The sequence below is a fragment of the Moschus berezovskii genome, chromosome 23 (genome assembly GCF_049115385.1).
Source record: "Moschus berezovskii isolate FMDL1 chromosome 23, NW_MosBer_1.0, whole genome shotgun sequence".
Classification (NCBI taxonomy): Eukaryota; Metazoa; Chordata; class Mammalia; order Artiodactyla; family Moschidae; genus Moschus; species Moschus berezovskii.
Window position 1 is genome coordinate 43,284,286 of NC_142482.1, and position 22,790 is coordinate 43,307,075.

The 22,790-nt window shown below is 38.2% G+C and overlaps 2 protein-coding genes across 3 annotated transcripts in view; both read left to right on the forward strand.

The window, feature by feature from the left end:
• The window catches only part of H1-1 (H1.1 linker histone, cluster member), a 263,156-nt gene that overhangs the window by 150,606 nt on the left and 89,760 nt on the right, over nucleotides 1–22,790 (forward strand). The gene's annotated exons all lie outside the window — the stretch shown is intronic.
• SLC17A1 (solute carrier family 17 member 1) overlaps nucleotides 1–22,790 on the forward strand; it is a 33,330-nt gene that overhangs the window by 7,099 nt on the left and 3,441 nt on the right. The window contains exons 3-10 of one of the 2 annotated variants that reach the window (XM_088831492.1): nucleotides 7,564–7,797; nucleotides 8,366–8,453; nucleotides 8,791–8,877; nucleotides 13,223–13,381; nucleotides 13,470–13,609; nucleotides 15,022–15,154; nucleotides 15,240–15,387; nucleotides 19,843–19,933. In XM_088831492.1, coding sequence (XP_088687618.1) covers nucleotides 7,564–7,797; nucleotides 8,366–8,453; nucleotides 8,791–8,877; nucleotides 13,223–13,381; nucleotides 13,470–13,609; nucleotides 15,022–15,154; nucleotides 15,240–15,387; nucleotides 19,843–19,933 — 1,080 coding nt within the window. Of the gene's footprint in view, nucleotides 1–7,563; nucleotides 7,798–8,365; nucleotides 8,454–8,790; nucleotides 8,878–13,222; nucleotides 13,382–13,444; nucleotides 13,610–15,021; nucleotides 15,155–15,239; nucleotides 15,388–19,842; nucleotides 19,934–22,790 lie in introns of both variants that reach the window. The other variant, XM_055407047.2, reaches the window with a different exon arrangement.

A 22,790-nucleotide genomic window follows, 5' to 3' on the forward strand; every position in this document is an offset into this window, starting at 1 on the left:
GCTCAAGTCTTGATCTAGCTCTTCAGTAGTAACCTAAATGAAGATGTCCCATGACTAAAGTATGTCTCAATATTTGTAAAGGGCAAGAGAAGTTTGGCCAAGAGATAAAAGGAAAACATCTTAAATGAGAAATAGAAATCAACACGCTTTCTTTCTTATTTATGTTTTTAACATACAGTATATTTACATGTTTTGTTAGTTTCACCTACAGAAGGTAATGAGTTGATAACTATGTGTCAGAAGATGTAGGACAAAAGAAATGGAAATAGATAGGAAAAAATATTTTTTCACTATACTTTGCTTATGTCCCTTTTTTAATACACAAGCAAATATTTCCTTATTTTTGCCCCTATTTACATTAAGAGTCATGCTGTATATACAATGTACTGCACCCTGATTTTTTTTTTAACATAAGCATCAGAACCAGGTCTCAGATTTGACACACATGTAGGAATTCCCACAGGGAATTTATAATAACTATAATGTGTCAAGGGGTCTAATGGGAAAAGAATACAATACCAGAGAGGTAATGTCAATAGAAAGGTGGATATTATTAAAATAAAAAATAGTAGAAATCATGGCAATTGTAACAGGTATAAAGAATGCCTTGATGGGCTCATATGTAGTATCAACTCAGGTGAGGAAGGAATCAGTGAACCTGAATATACGAACTTCCCAAGCTAAAATGAAAAAGTTTTTAGAAAAATCTAAGCAGAACATCCCAGAACTGTGGACAATACCAAAAGGTGTAACATGTGCTTGATTAGAATATCAGAAAGAGTAGAAAAATGGAAAGAAGAAATATTTGAAAAATTAATGGCTGAGAACTTTTTGAAGTTAATGGCAGACACCAAATCACAAGTTCAGAATACCAAACAGGATAAATACTAAAAAGAAAATTAATCAAGAACAAGAATTACCACCCAGATATATATATTTAAATTGCAGAAAACCAAGACAAAAAGAATATCTCAAATAAACCTGGAGGAAAATACTACAGAGGAACAAGGATAAAAATTACAGAAGATTTCTTATCAGACACCACTCAAACATAAAGAAAGAAGTGAAATCTCTAAAGTACTGAAAGAAAAAAAACCTGCCAAACTAAAATCCTATATCCTGTGAAGTTACACATTTAAGAATTTAAGAAGTTGTATACTTTATGACAAAGGTTAAATACACAGTTTATTGTGTCAACTGTACCTCAAAAAATCTGTCAAAAAATCAATTTTATTCAAAAATTTTTTATTCTTGAGTATTCCATTGTCTTGGTTTAAATATCAAGAACCCCATTTTCTAGAGAAATGGCTACTCACAAAAGCCGTATTTTATTTCCTCCACTGTAGTAAAAGAAGGGGTAGCTCAAACTGTGAAGCTTGAAACTTTTTTTTGGCACGTGCACCATCCCCCTCCCCGCCTCCTCCCCACCAGGAATCTGCTGCTGTAATCCAGGAGAACTGACCTTTTTCAAATAAAGAGTCATAGAAAAGGAATTCAGTTTTCTCTACAAAGGTAGATGAAGAAATAGAATAAATAATTATTCTCAAATACGAAAACTCACCAAATTATTTTCCCAAAGCAGACCTAAATTGTAAACTGAAATTAGAAATGAACCTAAAAACTAGCTAAGTAACTATAACTAGGTACCCAAAGCCGAGATGGACCGGTGATAGAAGTCTCTGCTCAGACAGCGGATGAATGGAAAAAAAAAAAAAAGAAATTGACAGAATTCAGAAAACTGATATGATAATACCAGACAAAACATTTTAGAAAAGGCAAATAACAAGGAAAACAGAGAACAGAAACCAAAGAGAGTACAATAAAGAACACTGAGTATGGAAAAGAAAAGGAAGGTTGATGAGAAAGTGTTACACATAAATGAGAAACATCATCTGTCTTCCCTCTGCCAAAACAGCCAAAAATATATATATAATTATTTTGTTTAAAATTTACCAATCTGATAGAAATTCTGTGATAATTTTAAAATTTATTAATGAAAGCACACATTTTTATATTTCTGTGATCTATATTTATTGGTCATTACCATTTTTTTCTCTTATAAATTATCTATTGATACCCTTAGTCCCCTACTGGGACATTATCTATTTTTTCATTTATGTGACTTATCAGTTCAGTTCAGTCAGTTCAGTTCAGTCGCTCAGTCGTGTCCAACTCTTTGTGACCCCATGAATCACAGCACGCCAGGCCTCCCTGTCCATCACCAACTCCCGGAGTTCACTCAAACTCATGTTCATCGAGTCGGTGATGCCATCCAGCCATCTCATTCTCTGTCATCCCCTTCTCCTCCTGCCCCCAATCCCTCCCAGCATCAGAGTCTTTTCCAGTGAGTCAGCTCATCTCATGAGGTGGCCAAAGTATTGGAGTTTCAGCTTTAGCATCAGTCCTTCCAATGAACACCCAGGATTGATCTCCTTTAGAATGGACTGTTTGGATCTCCTTGCAGTCCAAGGGACTCTCAAGAGTCTTCTCCAACACCACAGTTCAAAAGCATCAATTCTTCGGCGATCAGCTTTCTTCACAGTCCAACTCTCACATCCATACATGACCACTAGAAAAACTATAGCCTTGACTAGACGGACCTTGGTTGGCAAAGTAATGTCTCTGCTTTTTAATATACTATCTAGGTTGGTCATAACTTTCCTTCCAAGGAGTAAGCATCTTTTGATTTCATGGCTGCAATCAGCATCCGCAATGATTTTGGAGCCCAAAAAAATAAAGTCTGACACTGTTTCCACTGTTTTCTCATCTATTTCCATATATATTTATTCCTAAGATTTATATAGGGTAATTTACATGTTTATATACAGAGTACTTTATTTAATGATAACTCGTTCATGGATTGAATATGGAAATACCAACTTAGGTTTTATTCGTCCGGTGTGGGGAATTTCATCTGAGGTGAGTGGTTTGAATTTAACTATGGTGCCCACTTTTCTTCTGTTTCTACACTCCACTATAAAGAGTGATGGCTTTATGCCATGAGAAAAACAACCCAATATTCTGAATAATCTGCACAGGGAGAGTCGAGCAAATGTGTGCTGAATCACTTGATATGGGGAAAGGTGAATATTGATTTCCTTGGGAAAATACCTGTCATTTAGAAAAATATGGCAGAGCATATTTTTCCATCCTCTGAGTAACCTCCCACCAATGAAAAAAATCTGGAACTTCCATCACCACTTGGCTACTATATAGAGGCCCCTCACTATTAGTAGTCAATATTCTCAGAGTGATGCTTCTACCAAATCTCTCATGGAAGTCCTTTCTATCAGACAAGACATCACTATCTACAGCTATAGGATGACAGGGATTTGAGAAAGGGAGACAAAGGATGAAGGACGCAAGATAACAGTGATGAGAGAGCAAACAGACAGACTCCTACCTAGTTGATTATTTCATAGTCAACCAAGAGTTCCATTTAGAATATCCATTCTTTATCTAAAATAAATGAATTATGCAAGTGCATAGACAGTTTAGAGAAGGGAACTTAGACATTTTCAAAGAAGTTTTCATCTTGTCCTCAACTACTAAAATTAAAATTTCTCCCTTTTCAGTGAGTCCAAAATTACTGCAACCTCCTCATAGTCCAAACTGTAAGTTCAATATTAAGAATTTCTTATGTCAGATTTAATAAAGCAACAAAACTATGCAAGACCCCCTAGCCAAAACCGGCAGAGGAATCCACTCCGGAGACAGACAACAAAACATGCCGCATCAGAACCAAGTGAAAGAAGAGAAATGGCCTTTTTTCCTTCATTGTCCCATTCAATTATTCCCATAGTTCAGCCTGAGAACTTCTCTTCATGATTTGATATTCTCTCTGTTACTACTTTGCTCTCTGGGATCAGTGTGTGTGTTGTTAAGGAGATATGTTGTTTTGTGAACAAGGTTAACTGAATAGAGAAAAAGGATGAGAAGGGGCAAGTGGAAATTAATAACTGCAGTAAATGTAGTCCTACATGATATTCTACAGAGGAGTTTGCATATATTTTAGTAATATTTAAGAAATAAGTATTAGAGATGTTGCAGATGAACCTGTAGAAATGTCCTGGACTCACTTCCTCCTACAGACACACAAAATACAGATATCTATGGAAAATTTTCATCTGGAAAAAAATCAAAAGCTGAATACTCCTACACATCGGGAGAACAAGAAAATGCCCATAACCAAGAGGAAATGCTGAGACACAATTTCACTGTAAACCCCTGGCAAGGTAACCCAGCAAGACATCCCCCTCAGGAGTGAAGAGTCTGAACCCTGCATTTGGCATCATCCCTCCGCCTGAGAGATAAGCCACCCAAAGGTCTAGCTCTGAAAGCCAACAGGGCTCACAAACACAAGTCCCACAAGGGTAAAGGGAACTGAGAAATGGTTCTTAAATGGCTTGCCCATGGACTCACCTACCCCTTGGCACAGCACGGAAGCAGCTATTTGAAAAGCACCAAGACATTCTATGAAAGAGGTTTATTTGCTTACCATAAACTGTTGACTTGAGGCACAAGCATCTAATTTAATACACATCCAGGGTCTGCTGGGGTTCTTTCTCTTTGGGGACAGAAACCAGTGAATGCCATCCTTGTGTTCTCTCTTTGCTGTACTCCAGAGAGCCAGTATCTCCCAAAGGGGGAGCTTTTACATTCACCTGGCACTCTTGTTCTGGTGCTCCAATTTTTTTTTTTTTTTTTTTTCTTTTTAGCAGCTGCTGCCTTGATCACCTGACTCTGGTGGCCAGCAGGGCTTGATAAAAGTGGTATCTATTTGTGATAAAAATTCTCAGCAAGTGAGTATAAAGGGAACATACTTCAGCATAGTAAAGACCAGCAATGTAACAAGGCCACAGATAACATCATACCTAACGGTGAAAATCTGAAAACTTTTCTTCCAATGTCAGGAAAAAAACAGTGATGCCCACTCCCACTACTTTTATTCAGCATAGTATTGGAAGGTTTCACTGGAGCAATTAGGCCAGGTAGAAAAGGAGGGGCATCCAAACTGTAAAGAAAGAAGAAAAATTGTCATTATTTGCAGATGACATGACATTATATATAGAAAATTCTGAAGACTTCACTAAGGAAACTGTTAGGGCTAATAAATGAGGTTGGTAAACTTGTGAGATACAAAATCAATATACAAAAATCTTTTGTGTTAATATGCATATAAAAAACTGCTTCAGTAATAAAAAACTGGCAGAAATAAAATTAAGAAAACAATTCCATTTATAATTACATCAAAAATAATAAAATAGCAGGAATGCATTTAATCAAGAAGGTGAAACAACTATGCACTAAAAACTACATAACACTGATGAAAGAAACTGAAGAAGATACAGGTAAGTGGATAGATATTTTGTGCTCATAGATTGAAAGAATTCATATTGTTAAAAAGTCTACAGATTAGATGTAATCTTTATCAAAATTCCAATTACATTTTTTACAGAAATAGAACAAACAGTGCAATTTGTATGGACCCAAAATAGCCAAAGCAATAATAAGAAAAAAAAAACAAAGTTAGACACATCAAGCTCTCTGATTTCAAACTATATCCCCAAACTATAATAATCAAGAAAGTATGGTATTGATATAAACACAGACATGTTGATCAGTGAAGCAGAGTAGGTAGTCCAGAAATAAACCCATAGATAAGGTGGGCAATTAATCTATGACAGAGGAGTCAAGAATTTACAATGATGAACGGACAATCTCTTCAATGAATGGTGTTGGAAAAACTAGACCCTTAGAGCACAAAAATTAACTCAAAATGAATCCAAATTGTAACATAAAACCTAGAACCATGAAACTAAAAATATAAGTGAAAAACTCATTGACATTAGTCTTGGCTATGATTTTTGGATTTGACATCAAAGTCAATGGCAACAAAAGCAAAAATAAACAAATGAGACTACATCAAACTAAAAGCTTCTGCACGGCAAAGGAAGCCATCAACGAAATGAAAAGGCAACCTACTGAATGGGAGAAAATATTTGCAAATCATGTATCTGCTCAGGGATTAATATCCAAGATACATGAAGAACTCATCTAACTCTATAGCAAAAAAAAAAAAAATCCAAAAAAAAAAATGAGCACAGCATATAAATAGACAGTTTTCTGAGAAAAACGTTCAGTTTGTCAACAGGCACAAGAGAATGCGCTCAATATCATCATGGAAATGTAATTCAAACCCATAAGTTATCACCTCACACCTGTCAGAATGGATATTATAAAAAAATATAAGAAATATCGTATTGGCTAAGATGTAGAAAGACAGGAACACTAGTGCACTGGTGGTATAATATAAATTACTACAGTTGCCATGGAAAACAGTATGTATGAAGGTTCTTCAAAAAAATAACCATATGATCCAGCAATTCTACTTCTGGGTATTTATCCAAAGAAAAAACACTAACTTGAAAAAATATCTACATCCCATGTTCATTGCAGCATTATGTACAATATCCTAAGGAAGGACTGATGCTAAAGCTGAAACTCCAATACTTTGGCCACCTCATGCGACGAGTTGACTCACTGGAAAAGACTCTGATGCTGGGAGGGATTGGGGGCGGGAGGAGACGGGGACGACAGAGAATGAGATGGCTGGATGGCATCACCGACTCGACGGACATGAGTTTGAATGAACTCTGGGAGTTGGTGATGGACAGGGAGGCCTGACGTGCTGTGATTCTTGGGGTCGCAAAGAGTTGGACATAACTGAGTGACTGAACTGAACTGAAGTATTCATTAATGAAAGAATAGATAATGTAAATGTGGTACTAATATTTAATAGAATATTACTTGGACATAAAAAGTATGAAATCTTGCCATTTGCTTCAACATGAATGGATCTTGAGGGCCCTGCACTAAGTGAAATAAATCAGACAAGGACAACTACTATATAATTTCATTTATGTGAAATGTAAACAAAACCGAGCTCCTGGACACAGAGAATAGGTTGGTGGTTGCTAGTAGCACGGGGTTGGGGAGGCTGGGCAAAATGGGTAAAAGGAGTTAAAAAGTGCAAACATCCAGCTATAAAATAAGAGGGTGTAGCATATAGCATGGTGACTACAGTTAAAAGTACTATCTTGTATAGTTGAAAGTTACTAAGAGAGTATATCTTAAAAGTTTTCATCACAACTACAACTAGAACCATGTGTTGTCATGGATGGTAACTAGACTGTGGTGATCATTTCTCAATATATACAAATATCTAATCATGTTGTACACCTAAAACTAATATGTCAATTGTATCTAAATTTAAAAAAAAGAAGTTTTAAATGTCTATGCTGTGCAGGTATGGGAGGAACAGATGATGCCCTTTATAACCAGGACTTCGTTATAGTTGAGAATACCGATGATAAAAGGTAATTACACAGAGAAAAGGATGTTATTAGGAATAAATACATCATATAACAGAAGAGATTAGGCAGAGGGCAGATATTTTACTTGAGGTAAGCTGGAAGACTGGAAGACCAGTTTTCCCACATTCCTGAACATTATAGAAAATCATTTGCAGAGTGGCTAGACCCGTCTTCTTTTTTCTTTCAGAACCCTGTGTATAACTGGAGCACTGAAATCCAGGGGATCATGTTAAGTTCCATCTTCTATGGTGTACTCATCAGCCAAATTCCTGCAGGATATTTATCTGGAATATACTCTTTAAAGAAAATGATTGGTTTTGCATTACTTCTCAGCTCTCTATTTACCCTGCTCCTCCCACTGGCAGCTGAATTTGGAGAAATTTGGGTCATTATATGCCGAGTAATCAAGGGGATGTTCCAGGTATAAAGATAATGCAAAATAGAATATCACTCAGCCATAAAAAAGAATGAATTTGATTCAGTTCTAGTGAGGTGGATGAACCTAGAATCTGCTATACAGAGGGAAGTCAGAAAGAGAAAAACAAATATCATATATTAACGCATATATATATGGAATCTAGAAAATGGCATTGAGAAACTTATTTGCAGGGAAGGAATGGAGACACAGACATAGAGAATGGACTTGTGGACCCAATGAGAAAGGCAAGAGTGGGATGAATGGAGAAAGCAGCATTGAATATATACACTACTAAGTGAAAAATAGATGGTGTGAAGTTGCTGTATAACACAGGGAGCCCAGCCTGGTGTTCTGTGATGACCTAAAGGGGTAGGATGAGTAGGGGAGATTCAGGCTTAAGAGGGAGGGGATATACATATAAGTATGGCTGATTCACATTCTTGTACAGCAGAAACCAATACAACATTGTAAAGCGATTTTCCTCTAATTAAAAAAATAAAAGAGAACACAAAAACTAGAGTTTAAATTCACAGAACATGTCAGAGATCAAATGTTCTAATCATTCTTTCAGGGGGTAACATTAACAACTCAGCAAGTAGTATGGATCAAGTGGGCTCCTCCCTTGGAACTAGGCCGACTTACTTCTCTGAGTTTGTCAGGTAATGACTTAGGGCCTAGAATGTTTAATCCCATTGTCATCTCATTGTAGCATGTTCTGCCCTAGAACATAAGAAATATGTGTGTTTTGAACTGTCAAGGGCTTTGGAAACCATCCACACTTTAAATATGTGGGAACTGTCTAGGACAGAGAAGAGGTTTCCTTATCTCTAACAACAGCAAAAAGAGAAGAAAGCAAATACTTCATTATTTTCTTCTGTTTGGTATTATATGAATATTTCACTAGAAGTTGTTCACTGCCACCATGAAGCTACATTATCTCCATTTCCAGATGCCTGTATTCATTAGGGATTCATTCCATTTGTGCCTTCCGATTAGGACTTCTACTAGGACCCTGTATTGTCCTGCTTATCACTGGATTCATCTCTGACTCCCTGGGATGGCCCATGGTTTTTTATATTTTTGGTGAGTCTCTTTCTATAAAATTCCAAGTCATTATTTTGAGGTCTAAAAAATCTAAAAGTAAATGCAAAATTTAATAATTTATATGAAGTTAACAATATTAAAAATAATAAATCACATTGAAGGAAAAAGAGCAGTCAACATTCATTAATTTCTTATTGCAAGCAAGACATCATGCTCAAAACTATGCATGCATTATTGTACGTAATTTCACAACTCTATAACATCAATGATACAGAAACATATCCCTTACGTAAACTCATGGGAAAAGGATGATCAGAACAGGTCAAACATAATACGAGTATACTATGTATACTTAACATCCCAAGCATGATTTGGTACAGCATCTTATGTGAAAGTTGCTCAGTTATGTCCAACTCTTTGAGACTGCGTGAACTATACAGTCTCCAGACCAGAATACTGGAATGGGTACCTATTCCCTTCACCAGGAGATCTTCCCAACCCAGGGATTGAACCCAGGTCTTCCACACTGAAGGCGGATTCTTTACCAGCTGAAACACCAGAGAAGCCCAAGAATTCTGGAGTGGGTAACCTATCCCTTCTCCAGAGACCCAGGAATCAAACTGGGGTCTCCTGCATTGCAGGTGGATTCTTTACTAGCTGAGCTAACAGGGAAGCCCTATCATCTCATGATCAAACACATTAGTTTCTAGAGTGACGCATGACTTCTCAACAAATTGGAATAAAGGAAAAACTATAAAGGATTGGGGTTTCCAAATAAGTTAGAAAATCACTTTCAAATCCTGATTTTAAATTTGTCAATAAGGGACTATGGATGAGTGCTTTTATGCTCATATGGTAGACAAATAACAATATAGAGGCTTAATGCAGAGGGGTCTATTTATGAAGTGATTATTTAAAATGGTATAAAGATGTGGCAGAATCACAGGGTTAGAGCAGTGATCTGGTGCTAGCAAAACAGAAGCTAATACCATCCTCAGGTCCAAAGGGGCAGGCAAGGGAATAGTTGAGAGGAATCCACTAGGAGAGAGTCCTGTAGAGATACCCACATTGAGAGGACCTGTGACTTTTCATAAAAGTGAGTATAGACTGAGGCAATGCTGGGGAAGGTGATATCTAGGGAACGAGACACCCTAATCTCATTCAAGTCTCTCCTTCTAATCTTCTGCTTAGACTTTCTTCTGCCCAAATCTATCTGGAAAGCAGAGGACATGGGGGCCTGTTGATATTCATTCAAGTCAGCCACCTGTGGCCAAAGCAGGGTAAAGAAGGGTGGAGAGTGGATCTACAGGGAGCCTCCAGTACCCACAGGGAGCAAATGGCCGAGCCATAATGTGAAAACATGTCTTCCATCCTCTCAGTTTCAGTGCTCTTCATCACTGCCATTAGTCATCAAATATTTTTTCTGTTCCTTTCTCTTATTCTCTGATACTCCCACTACACATATATTACACTATTGTAGTTGTCCCACAATTGTTGGATATTTTTTTCTTTTTAATTCTTTTATTCTATTTTCATTTCAGGTTTGGAAATTCATATGGACATTTCTTGAAGTTCAGTGATTTTTTTCCTTCAACCATGTCTATCTATCAATGAGCCCATTAAAGGCATTCTTCATTTCTGTTACAGTGTTTTTAATTTACAGCATTTTCTTTTGATTGTTAGAATTTGTCTCTCTACTTACATTATTACCTATTCTTATATGTTGTCTTTTTCACAGGCTTTTTGATCATGTGTTAAACTCTTGATCTCATAATTCCGTACCTCTGCTAATATCTGAGTCTAGTTCTGATGCTTGGTCTGTCTCTTCAAACTGGTTTTTTTTTTTGTCTTTTTCTATGCATCGTGGTTTTCTTGTTGAAAGCTCAACAAAATACACTAAAATGAACTGAAATAAATAGCCCTTTAGTGTGAGGTTTTATGTTTTACTGGCTACAGGTTAATCTGGCTTACTGTGTGCTCTAAGTTTCAGAGGCTACAATTTCCTCTGGTATCTTTGTTTTTGTCTTTCCTGTAGTTTTTTTAATTTTCTCTAGAGACTTCTTAAATAAGGTTTGGGACATGCAATTCTAGATGGATTCCCACTAACATGCAAGGATTCTTCTGATATGGTGGTAAAGTGTGTATGTGGGGAGACAGTGTTCTGCGGTCTATGATTTGGTCCCAGGGTTTTGGTGAGCCTGTGCCCCTGAGCTTCACAAGTTCTCCTGTTTTGTTTTATTCCCCCTCCTTAAGTGAGACAGGAAGAAGGGTCTGGAGTTGGGTGTTTCCCTTTCCTTAAATTGGTGAGGCTCTGGTAAAATAATTTCCCCTTGAGTAGTTTTTGTGAAGAACAGAATGTTCTAGATGTAATTTAAAATGGCTACTTTCCCCATCTTCTCCTAGAAGGATTAAGAGATTTTATTCTTATATTCACTGTGAGAATCTGGCAGGTCTTCTGGAAATAAAACTCACAAAAGTGTGAGGGGTCTGCTTAAGTCTGGGCCCCCTCCCACCCAGACTTTTCATCTCTCAAACTTGTCCACACTGAACCATCAAATGCTAGGTTTTCCTACCCTACTACTGACTAGTTCCATTGGAGTTTTCTGTTTCTGGGCTTCTGTTCTGGGAACTTGTAATTCTCTGCATCTGTCTGTCTGTCTCTCTAGAGACAGGGGGGCAGTGGTTTGCCCTGTGGTCTCAATTCTCTGCCAGATCAAAGAAGCATTGTTGATGTTTAGTTTGTTCAACATTTGATGATGACTTCCAAGCTCTTTATATGCCTCCCAAATGTTAAAACTGTCCAAGCCTTGATGCCCATAAATCAAGTTGAAGTTCTTCAGTCCACATTTGACCTGAACAAGTACCATTAATCAACCCAACAATATCATTCTTTCCCTGGTGCCTGTACCTTTGACTCCATGTGCTGAAGCTCAGTGATCAGGCATTTCCTTCTCATCTCAGTTGCTGTGGTCCTGCTCTCCCTGCATTGGACTTCATCCTTCTGGTCACTTCCTCTCAGCCTCTTTTGCAGAGATTTGCAGAGATTCTCTTCTACTTGCCACTAACTGTTGTCTTTCTTCAAAGCTTTTCTCCAGTCTCCTCCTCTGCAGCTATTTTCCCTCTCTAGACAATATAATCCATGCTTAAGTGTCATTTACCACTTACCAACCATGTGCCCCTGAGCAAGTAAGTAGACCTTTCTGAGCATCCATTTTCCCATTTTGAAAGAAAGCTAATAGCATCAAATGACTTTTCTAAGGATTGACTACAGTAATTTAGAGAAATACATTGTATTTCCTGTGTATTTATTGGGTGTTCATGTCTGTTTACATTTTGCCTCGAGTTTGGGCACTCAGGTCGCAGAATGAGGTGGAAATGGTATACTGTCAAACTATTCTTTTAATGTTGTCTTAAAGTGTGTTGCAGAAGTCTGAGATCCTACAGTGGCTCCAGCTTTCCACCTGGTCTGATCTCATTACCTCTCATCCTCCTCCATTACCATCCTCACCTTGCTCCCTGTCCAGTGACACTGGTTTCATAACTCTGGGCCTTGGTACTTATTTCTCCCTCAGCCTGGAGTATCTGTGCCCACATCGATGTCCTCACTTTCCCTGAACATAGTGCTCCTTTGTTCTTCTCCCTATAACTCTCTTCCCTAGCTCTTGTCACTGACATTTATTACCTTTTGCTTCATTACTATTCACTATCTCTCTCATCCATTAGAAAGTAAACTCTGTAAAGGCAGGGCATGTGTCTGCTTTATTCACTGCTGCATTCCCATGACCTAGAATGGTACATGGTACATAATGGCATTTAACCAGTATATTTGTCAAATGAATGAATGCATTTCTGACTACTAAGCAATATACATTCCCTATCCTAACAGAGGATTCTTTATGATCAGATCATTAGTATAAAAAAGTCAAAAGTAACAAATAATTTGGCAGACTCTTATGGGACTTGGACAATCCTGAAGGCCTAGGCTGCATCTTAGGAGTATGGCTAAGGCCTACATCTCAAAACCAGGTGATTGTCAAGCCCTGTATGAGCCCAGTTACACCCTCCTCTCACAACAGAACACATTAAGAATCTGTAGAGACGATGGCCTAAGAGCAAGGAGGCCCAGCTATCCTACATGGAGAATAACAGAGGCTAAGAAATCAGGAGAGGCCAGAGGGTTTACTACCATTTCTATAAAATTCACTCTTTTGGGAGAGGCAGGTGTGGATACAAAGAAAATTATGAAAAATGTAAGCCTTGTTGCAAAGTTCCAAAAAGAAACAGGAGGTCCAGGTTCTCAGACCAGTAATGAAAAATGCCAATTTGGAAAAGAAACTCACTACAGACAGAGCAATTTCAATTCTAATTTGTCCTGCTCTGATAGGTGCTTGTGGCTGTGCCTTAAGTGTTCTCTGGTTCATTCTGTATTATGAGGACCCAAAGGACCACCCATATATAAGCATCAGAGAGAAGGAATACATCACATCCGCTCTCACCCAGCAGGTAGAACCCGCATGCTCCACTTTGGTATCTCCCAGATTCTGTGCCAAATGAAATGTGTTCCAGCTTGACCTAATGTGCTAATGATTAATGGGTTCCCTTCCAGGTCAGCTCAAGTACACTCATCAAAGTGCCCATCAAAGCTATGCTGAAGTCTGCTCCACTCTGGGTCATTTCCCTCTGTACTTTTGCTTTTTTCTGGTCAAATACCTTCCTGAGTATTTATACGCCAATATATATTGACTACAAGCTTCATGTTGATGTAAAAGAGGTAAGTACACCTTTTCCTCTTCACTTTATGAAGGACTTTGTGCCCTGTCTTTTTTTCCCATGACTCTAGTCCTAGCTCTTGCCCTTCCCCATATTATTTGGGCTTCTGAGGTGGTGCTAGTGGTAAAGAGTCTGCCTGCTAATGCAGGAGACAGAGAGACATGGGTTCAGTCCCTGGGTCAGGAAGATTCCCCCGGAGGAGGGCATGGCAACCCACTCCAGTATTCTTGCCTGGAGAATCCCAGGGACAGAGGAGCCTGGCAGGCTATAGTCCATAGGGTATCAAAGTCGGACATGACTGAAACAACTTAGCACTCATACTATTAGGCTGATATTCTTTACCTAGACACTTCACCATTTCCAATTATTATGTTAACATTGCCCAGAAGAAAAGGTGTAGACATCCTGTCTAGAACTCCCACAAAAATACACACCACCCAGGTTCCCACAGATTCCCTATTTCCCATTCCCTATAATAATAACCTCTGTGTATTCCTTAAAGTTCAATACCATTGTTCCCTGCAGGGATGGGGATCCTCCCCTGAAAGTCAATTGGCCAGAATCTACCACCCATCACAGCTCATACCAATCCTCTCCACGGGGGAGAGACAAAGAGTCCTGTGAACCCATGACTCATGTCTTGCTCTGAAAGGACTGGCATTCTCATTGCTTTTCTGACTTGAAAAAGTACAAATGCCTGAAATCTTCTGTTGCTTGATGCCATAACCAGGAAAGACACCTTTAGAAATGGAGTCTGGGCTTGCCACTTTGAGACATTCTACAATGAACTTGCAACTACCCAGCCTAGGAAACAGCGTGACAAAGTCTTTTAAAATCCATATGATTCAGTGTAATCTTCCACCAGACCACAGATTTGTTGCAAAGATTAACAGCAGCTGGTCCAGAATAAGCACCATATACATGTCTTCTATTATATATTTTCCTCAGGGACAGCATTTCCCATTCCCAATTTAGTTTTCTTCTCTACTATCTAGGGCTTCCCTGGTGGCTCAGAGGTTAAAGCGTCTGCCCCCAATGTGGGAGACCTGGGTTCAATCCCTGGGTCGGGAAGATCCCCTGGAGAAGGAAATGGTAACCCACTCTAGTACTTTTGCCTGGAGAATCCCATGGACGGAGAAGCCTGGTAGGCTACAGTCCACGGGGTCGCAAAGAGTCGGACACGACTGAGCGAGAACTTTCAGGTCCCATGACAATACAATAGAAAACTAAGCAGATTGTGATGTCTGTTTCTGACCTCAAAACTATTTTTCTCTTTCTCTTGGGTAACGTGAAATAATTCCGGGGTTGCATGTTGATTGTTTCCTGTGTGACAATACAAATTTTCAATACTGAATTTCAGCGTAGAGATTATTCCATTTCTCATATTCACTCACAATAACATTTCCTCCTCAGAATGGGATGCTGTCTTCCCTCCCCAATTTGTTTGCCTGGATTTTGGCTGTCCTAGCAGGTTATATGGCAGACATCTTCCAGACAAGGAATACTTTCAGTCTAGTCACTATTCGGAAACTCTTCACCTTGCTAGGTAAGAAATAGCCGATACGTTCAAGTATTTTGGGGTATCTCCCACCTTTGGCATGCACCTGATTGTTGTCTGAATCATTCCACAGGACTTTTCCTGCCTTCCCTCTTCAGCCTCTGCCTGCTTTACCTGAGTTCCACCTTCTATGCCACTGTAATTTTCCTGATACTTGCTAATTCAACAGCAAGCTTTGCTATGGGCGGACTTATGATAAATGTCGTGGATATCGCTCCCAGGTAGGTTTTTAAAATCTCTTTCTTGTATCTAAGTTCTCAAGGATGTTTTAAGATTTCAACTATTTTGGGATTGATGGTCAACAGGCCAAACGTTCTGAAGAAGCATCAGTATAGGTCAGACATAAAAAGTATATATTATCACTCTTCAACCAACAATTAGTAATATTTATTTTGCAACTAAGGAAACTGACATTCAGATACTTGATTATCAGCCTAAGATCTCACCACTGGCTTGGATATTACCTAGGATTTTAACCCAGATCCAGTTGGCAAAAAAATTTTCCTCTTTTTACTGTGCTATACACTTTTTTGATATAATAAGTACGACTAATGGAAGCAGTTCTGTTGTTTGCACAACTCCAGGGGACACTGTCCAGGTCTGGCACTTTCTGGAGAACATAGATCCAATATGAACAGAATTCTCTGAAGTTTTGTAAATCTGTGGCCTGGGGTAGAGAGGCAAAGATCAATCAAGAATATTCTAATTTGTCACAATTCTGTAAAGAATCTTGTCCATCAGATCTCTATTAGGTAAAGGCCAAAGTAACAAAGACATGTATCCATTTGATTTATTCAGTTTTGAGACCCTCCTTGAAAATGCCTGCAAGTTTTCTGACTACTTGGAATTATATAAAAACATAAAAGGATTATTTGATACAGAATACACAATGCCAGTTGGGCCATATGCACTCTGAGAAACAGGTAAATTAAAAATATATCTACAAATAGATTAAGAAAATTATAAATAGCTACCATTTTGGGGGCCTTCCCTGTTGACTCAGTGGTAAAGAATCTCCAGATCCTCTGGAATAAGAAATGACAATCCACTCCAATATTCTTAGCTAGGAAATCCCATGGACAGAGGAGCCTGGTGGGTTGCAAGTCCATGATGTTGCAAAAGAGTTGGACATGACTTGGTGACTAACCAGCAAGAACAATCATTTATTATTTTTTATGTGACATGCCCCACTGTAAGATAATATTGTCCATAAAGTAGGAGAAAAGAAACCAAAGACCAGGGAAATGAATGTATGTAAAGTCACATGATTAGTAATAAACAGAAGGAGGATTAATCCCTAGATTTGCCTGCCTCCAGAGCTGCCTAGATGTAGTCAACGCCTCCCTAGTGTTATTCACCAGTACGTGGTCAGTAGGATGGGAAATATCTTGGCCAGCAATGGCTTGGATATCACAGAACTTGACCTGCGTTGCATCATTCCAGTGGGTCAAAGTTCCATGTTAGCCAGGTGATTTTGTAAGGTCACAGAAGATAGACTAATATACAATTTGGAAATATTATTAACCTCTTAAGCTAGATCACTGTTAATATTTAGGGCATATGTATTAATACATTATGTCACAAACATATTGCCATAATACATTATGTCGCAAACAATTCTTAAACTTTTTAATTAATGAGTTAAATGAAATTTATTCCTAATGTTCCTGGTCACATACCTCCCTTGCCTATTAGAAAGTGTTCCCTTAGAGGATAAATTACTAAATTGTCCTTTTAGGAGAATTTGATCTTTGCTAGAACTGAGGAATGGGCAAATGATTACATTTGTTTGAGTAGAACCAAGATGGCAAGAAAGAAGGTCTGGAAGGAAGAAGAAGAGACACAGATGTGGTTCCATGAGAATATTATTTGGGAAATGGAGTGATATAGAGTGGACCTGGAAATGTAGTGACCATCTCTTTGGTGGGTAGCAAGAATAGAAAAGCACAGAGGATTCTAAAGATGCTATGTGATGCATTAAGAAGTCACTGTCATCCCCTTGAATTTCCCTCCATGTGAGACTAAAGTATAGTTTAGACATCTGAATCTTGTTCTGGTTCTACTGAATCATTATTAAACCAAATATAAAATCAATTAAATTGAAAGTCTGCTTCAACAGCTATTTATACTTCCAAAATGCTTTTACCATGTGATGTTACAGCTGAAGAAGAAGCAATTTTAGAGCTAACTCCTGTCCAGGGAATTATCCAGTATTAAAACAATCTCAGGGCTTTCCTGATAGCTCAGCTGGTAAAGAATTCGCCTGCAATGCAGGAGACCTGGGTTTGATCCCTGGGTTGGGAAGATCCCCTGGAGGAGGGTATAGCAACCCACTCCAGTAGTCTTTCCCAGAGAATCCCCAAGGACAGAGGAGCCTGGCAGGCTATAGTCCATGGGGTTGCGAAGAGTTGGACGTGATTGAGCAATTTTAGAGCTAATTGCTGTCCAGGGAATTGTCCAGCATTAAAACAATCTCAAGACTGTTTTCATTCCCTATATCAAATACCTACCATTTGGGGTTTGGATGGCATGAGGAATGGAGCATAAAAAGCTCTCACCTTGCCAATCTCAGGTTGGTGAATCACTCCATATTGTGGATCTGTAATGATTTTCAGAGGAACTGTCATGGCACTCAGGACTCTTGACACTGGGGACTGCTGAATCATAAAGCAAACTGAATTAAGATTAAATGACTGTAATAACTCAGAATATATTCTTTAATCACAGTGAAATTAGGGTTGCTATCTAAAGCAAACGATAGATAACTCCCATTGCTTTGAAATTAATGTTTAGGTCAAAGGAGAAATCACATTTGAAATTAGAAAATAGTTTAAATTACAATGAAATGTGACATATCATTGACAAGCATGTGGGGTACATTTAAAAATCATACCCAGAGAGAAATGTATAGCTTTAAACTTATATATTGACAGACAATTAAATCTTAAAATCAGTAACCATGTTTGTATCTCAAGTAGGTAAGGAAAAAAAAGTAGCAAATTAAATCCAAAGAAAGTAGAAGGGAATAAATTATGAAGATGAGGACCAAAAAAAAAAAAAAAAAAACCAAAATGATACGTAAAACCAACAATATCAAAGTTGCTTCTTTTATTTTTTTATTTTTTAAATTTATTTATTTTAATTGGAGGCGAATTACTTTACATTATTGTATTGGTTTTGCCATACATTGACAGGAATCTGCCCCAGGTGTACATGTGTTCCCCATCTTGAATCCCCCTCCCACCTCCCTCCCCATCCCATCCCTCTGGTTCATCCCAAATTAATAAAATAAGATCAAGAAAAAAATTATCAATATAAGAAATGAAAAAGGTTGCATTGTAGTAAGTTTTAGCACATAATAAAGCAACAGAATATTGTAAACAATATTATAAATATTATAAACATTTTTTGAAGGCAAAAGTGACAGGGGCTCCCAAAGGCAGAAGTGGCCCTAAACCCAGGGATTCTATTGCTAAAATAAAAAAGGAAGCAATGAATACTGGAGACAATTGGTGGTTTCTGCCCAATCTATACCTGTGGCTACTCATAACCATAAATGTTCTTCTTCACATATTAAAAGACACTTTCCAGCTCCCCTCAAAAAGAGACAACTCAAATTTCCACCCTGTGACTACATACACCTCCACAATCCAGGGACTCTAGGTCCACTTGCCAAAAATGTTTCATTAATCAAAAATGAAAGCCAGAGGTTCAAAGACAATCAAATATCATTGTAGTTCTGACCTTAAGAGGGATGGCCAGGGGTGCATTTCAGGTGAAATTCTTGAACTGGAGCAAGAGGGACCAGAGCAAAAGCATACACCAGGGAGTCTAGGCCCAGATGTGACACTTCTTTGATCAGGAACCCATAAACTAATAAATTATACACTCACCCCCATACTGAACATGTAAAGGTAGAGAAAGATTGGAATAGACCCAAGGAAATAAAAGACAAAAAGCCCTCACTCTCACAAAAGGGAAGAACTGAAAGCATACAATCTTTGGTGGTGAAATGTGTTGGGGAGGAAAGTCACAGATTCTCTGTCCTGGAGTGAACTAATTTCTAGACAGATTCTGTTCTCCAAAAAGCACTTCCTTGTTCTTGATGACTGATAGATTTGACCCGTACTTTATGTGTTATTCCCTGTGGTTCCCCTGCTTTCTGCAGTGCTCATTTTCTGCTGAGGTTGGTTTTGGCACTCAGGATTGGCCAGTCCCAGTTGCTTATAAACAAGTTTCTGGTTTCCTTGCCTGAGTAATCATTGCTCCTTGCCTGGGAACAATCACTGTTCCGGGATGGTGAGAAGAGACCAGTTGAACAGAACCCTTCAATTCTGTATTAATCCCAAACCAGTTCCTATTACCAACACACATCACTTTTGGAATTTCTCAAACATAGATTTCACAACTAGCTGGCTTTCACTCTTAATATGCTTTCATTTTCTCAAGATATTAACATTCTTTACTGTTAAAGCCAAGTTTTCTGACTCTGTAGTGCAACCAGAAAGTTATTTATATATCCATATACTTTTTCAGACATGTTAATGAAATTTGAATAGTGGGAATGGGAAATTTAGGAAGTCAACAGTTCTCTCTCTTAAACTCTCAATACATTGTTTTTTCCTGTAGTGTTTGTATTACTTTACATTTGTCTATTGTCATTCATTTTTGTATAGATATTATGGATTTCTTAGAGGAATTACAAATGTAATTGGACTAACAGGAGGACTCATTGCTTCCACTGTGACTGGAATCATCCTTAGTGAGGTAAGGAATATTAAAAATAACTATGGGTAGTTACTTTTCTAATATTAACTGTACAGAAAAAGAAAGTAATGCATATAAAAAATTGCAGAGGATACATCATCAAGAGGTGAGTTGTGAGATTCTGTATCATATTAAACTTGGTCAAATCAGGCATTGCCTCCAAATTCACAGATGATACAATTTCTTTCTCGTAATATGTCAACTAATTATGCTGGTAACTTTAACTGTTGGTTATTGAAACAGAGGTAGACTTCTGTGCTTTTTAACAATTAATGTATGCCTTGATCAAAATAGTTAGTTGACTGGGTGAATGGTAATATAAGTAATAAGACATGGTTTTGTCGGGAAAGGAATGAAAAATCAGGAACAAAGACAAGTTTAAAATGACCAAACAAAACAGTTCTATGAAGGCTGGCTTCTGTTTCCATGGACAAAGTTACCTGAAATTCTCCTTTTAAAAATACTTGAAATGCTTTTTCTGGTGTTGAAGGAAGATAACTACTAGTCTAGAATTCTACAGTCCATCAAAAAAAAAAAAATCCACCATAAAAAAAAATGGAGTTTAAATGCATCCATTTTCAAAAAAAAACACAGAGAATTCATCAAAAGTAGGCTAGCACTGAGAAAAAAAGCTAAAGGTAGTTTTTTAGGGAAAAATAAAATTATCCCAAATGGTAGATTAGAGATATGAAATGGAAAAGAGGCAACAGAGATGATAAATAAATGGGCAATTCTGAATGAATATTGTATAAATTGATAGTATCATGTAAAGAAACTCAATTCCCAGAGCTGGTTGCCTGGGAGCAAAATCACTATAGTCACTCTGGTGATCACTGGAAACCATTCCTCAACTATCACATTTACTCTGACTTTTCTTCTTAAGCCACAGATTATTTATCCACTAACTATTAATAATAAATTTATTATTTGTTAGCTCAGTTGGTAAAGAATCTGCCTGCAATGCAGGAGACCTGAGTTCGATCCCTGGGTTGGGAAGATCCCCTGGAGAAGGGAAAGAATACACATTCCAGTATTCTGGCCTAGAGAATTCCATGGATTTTATAGTCCATGGGGTCGCAGAGTCAGACACGACTGAGGTCACTTTCACTTTGACCTTGAAAAAAAAAGTAAGGGAAAATTTCAGGGACTTAAAATGAAGGAAGGGCTTGATTCCAGAGAGGTAAATGACCAACAAAGCCACTGGCTGCCTTTGGGAAATTGCCCATGCTGGGTGATCTATAACTTCAGTTATTATGGACAAACAGAGCGCAAGCAATAACACCCCCAAAACCACTCACAAAGAAGAGCCAAAATGAAAATGCTGACATAAAACTGTAATCACTAGGGACTATAAACTGATACCACTACTACCATGTATCTACAAGCTGAGACATAGCAGTGTACAAGAAAATCCTCCAAATGCTCCTTATCCCACAACTTTAGTAGCCCCCCACCATCATGTGTTAGGATGTATGGTATCAGAAAGGCTGAAAACATCACTATAACCATGGAGACTCCATGCTCAGAGAGGTGGCCTCAATAAAAAAGAACTCTTAAAGACCAGGGTGTATTTTCTCCTCCTGAGCATGTAGCCCACTCAGCCAGTTCAGCCTTTCAGTGAACTCATTTGGACCTTCTGAGCTGACTTTCCCAAAAGGTGGCAAGAAACATGACTCCAGAACTGTCTGAAGTTGTCTCTGCCCAGTAAGGAAACTTGTTTGTCTCAGCCTCAGCTACAAAGGGAGAGGGAAATCTGAATAAAGACTCCTTTGAACATTTGAAACAATAAACCATTCACAAGGATTTGAGACCCTAATTTAAACTCAGTTGGGTCCTAATGCCATAAGCCAAGAAATGAATTTCAAGTAGTCCACAGATGTCTAGAAAAAGTAAATGATTTTTTTTTTCTTAAGAAACTAACCCTAAAATTCATCCTCCAGAATTTCTTATGCATAAAGTTTTGGTGAATATGATTTCACAGTCAATCAAAAATTACAAAATGCTTGAGGAAATGAAATGTCATGTGAGAGAAGAATAAAAACCACAGAATCAGATCAGATATTGGACATATATGTATACCTTTAAAGAACTAAAAGGACTGAACATATAAGAAACATAAGGTTGAACAAAGAGCTAAACCTAACTTCTGGCAATTAAAAATATAAAAATTAAAAATTTGGATTAAATACATCTAATAAGAGAATTTGTGAGGCTTCTGCTTCCATTCATGGGAAAGGTAAGGAATTTGGACCAATTCTGTTAAGACAAATTAAAGGCCTGAAAATGTATAAAAACTTATATGCACAGCAATTTTACTCCTTCTATAAGGAAGTCAACAGACACCCAAAGTCCCATCTAGATATGGCATCAAGTTCAAAGTGCAGAACGTGTCCACCCCTTCATTGGGAGAGAACCCTTTATACCAGGGGCTACATGCTCTATCATGCTGTATATAATGGTAGCATAGCAATCCAATAGCTGCAATAAATATTTCCTTTCAGAAAAGGAGGATTGGGAGACAAACAGAAACCATGGGTCCTTAGTTATGCTGACACAACCCCCAGGTGGCTCAGTGGTAAAGAATCCGCCCGCCATTGCAGGAGATGTGAGAGTTGTGGGTATAATCCCTGGGTCAGGAAGATCCCCTGGAGTAGGAAACGGCAACCCACTCCAGTACTCTTGCCTGGAAAATCCCATGGACAGAGGAGCCTGGCAGGCTATAGCTGATGGTATCGCAAAAGAGTCAGATACAGCTGAGCGAATGAACACACACACACCAATGCTGATGACACACTGCTAGGCAGACAGTTTGAAAGCCACGTCCTGGTGAATGTTTGAATGTTCTTCAGTGAGGCTC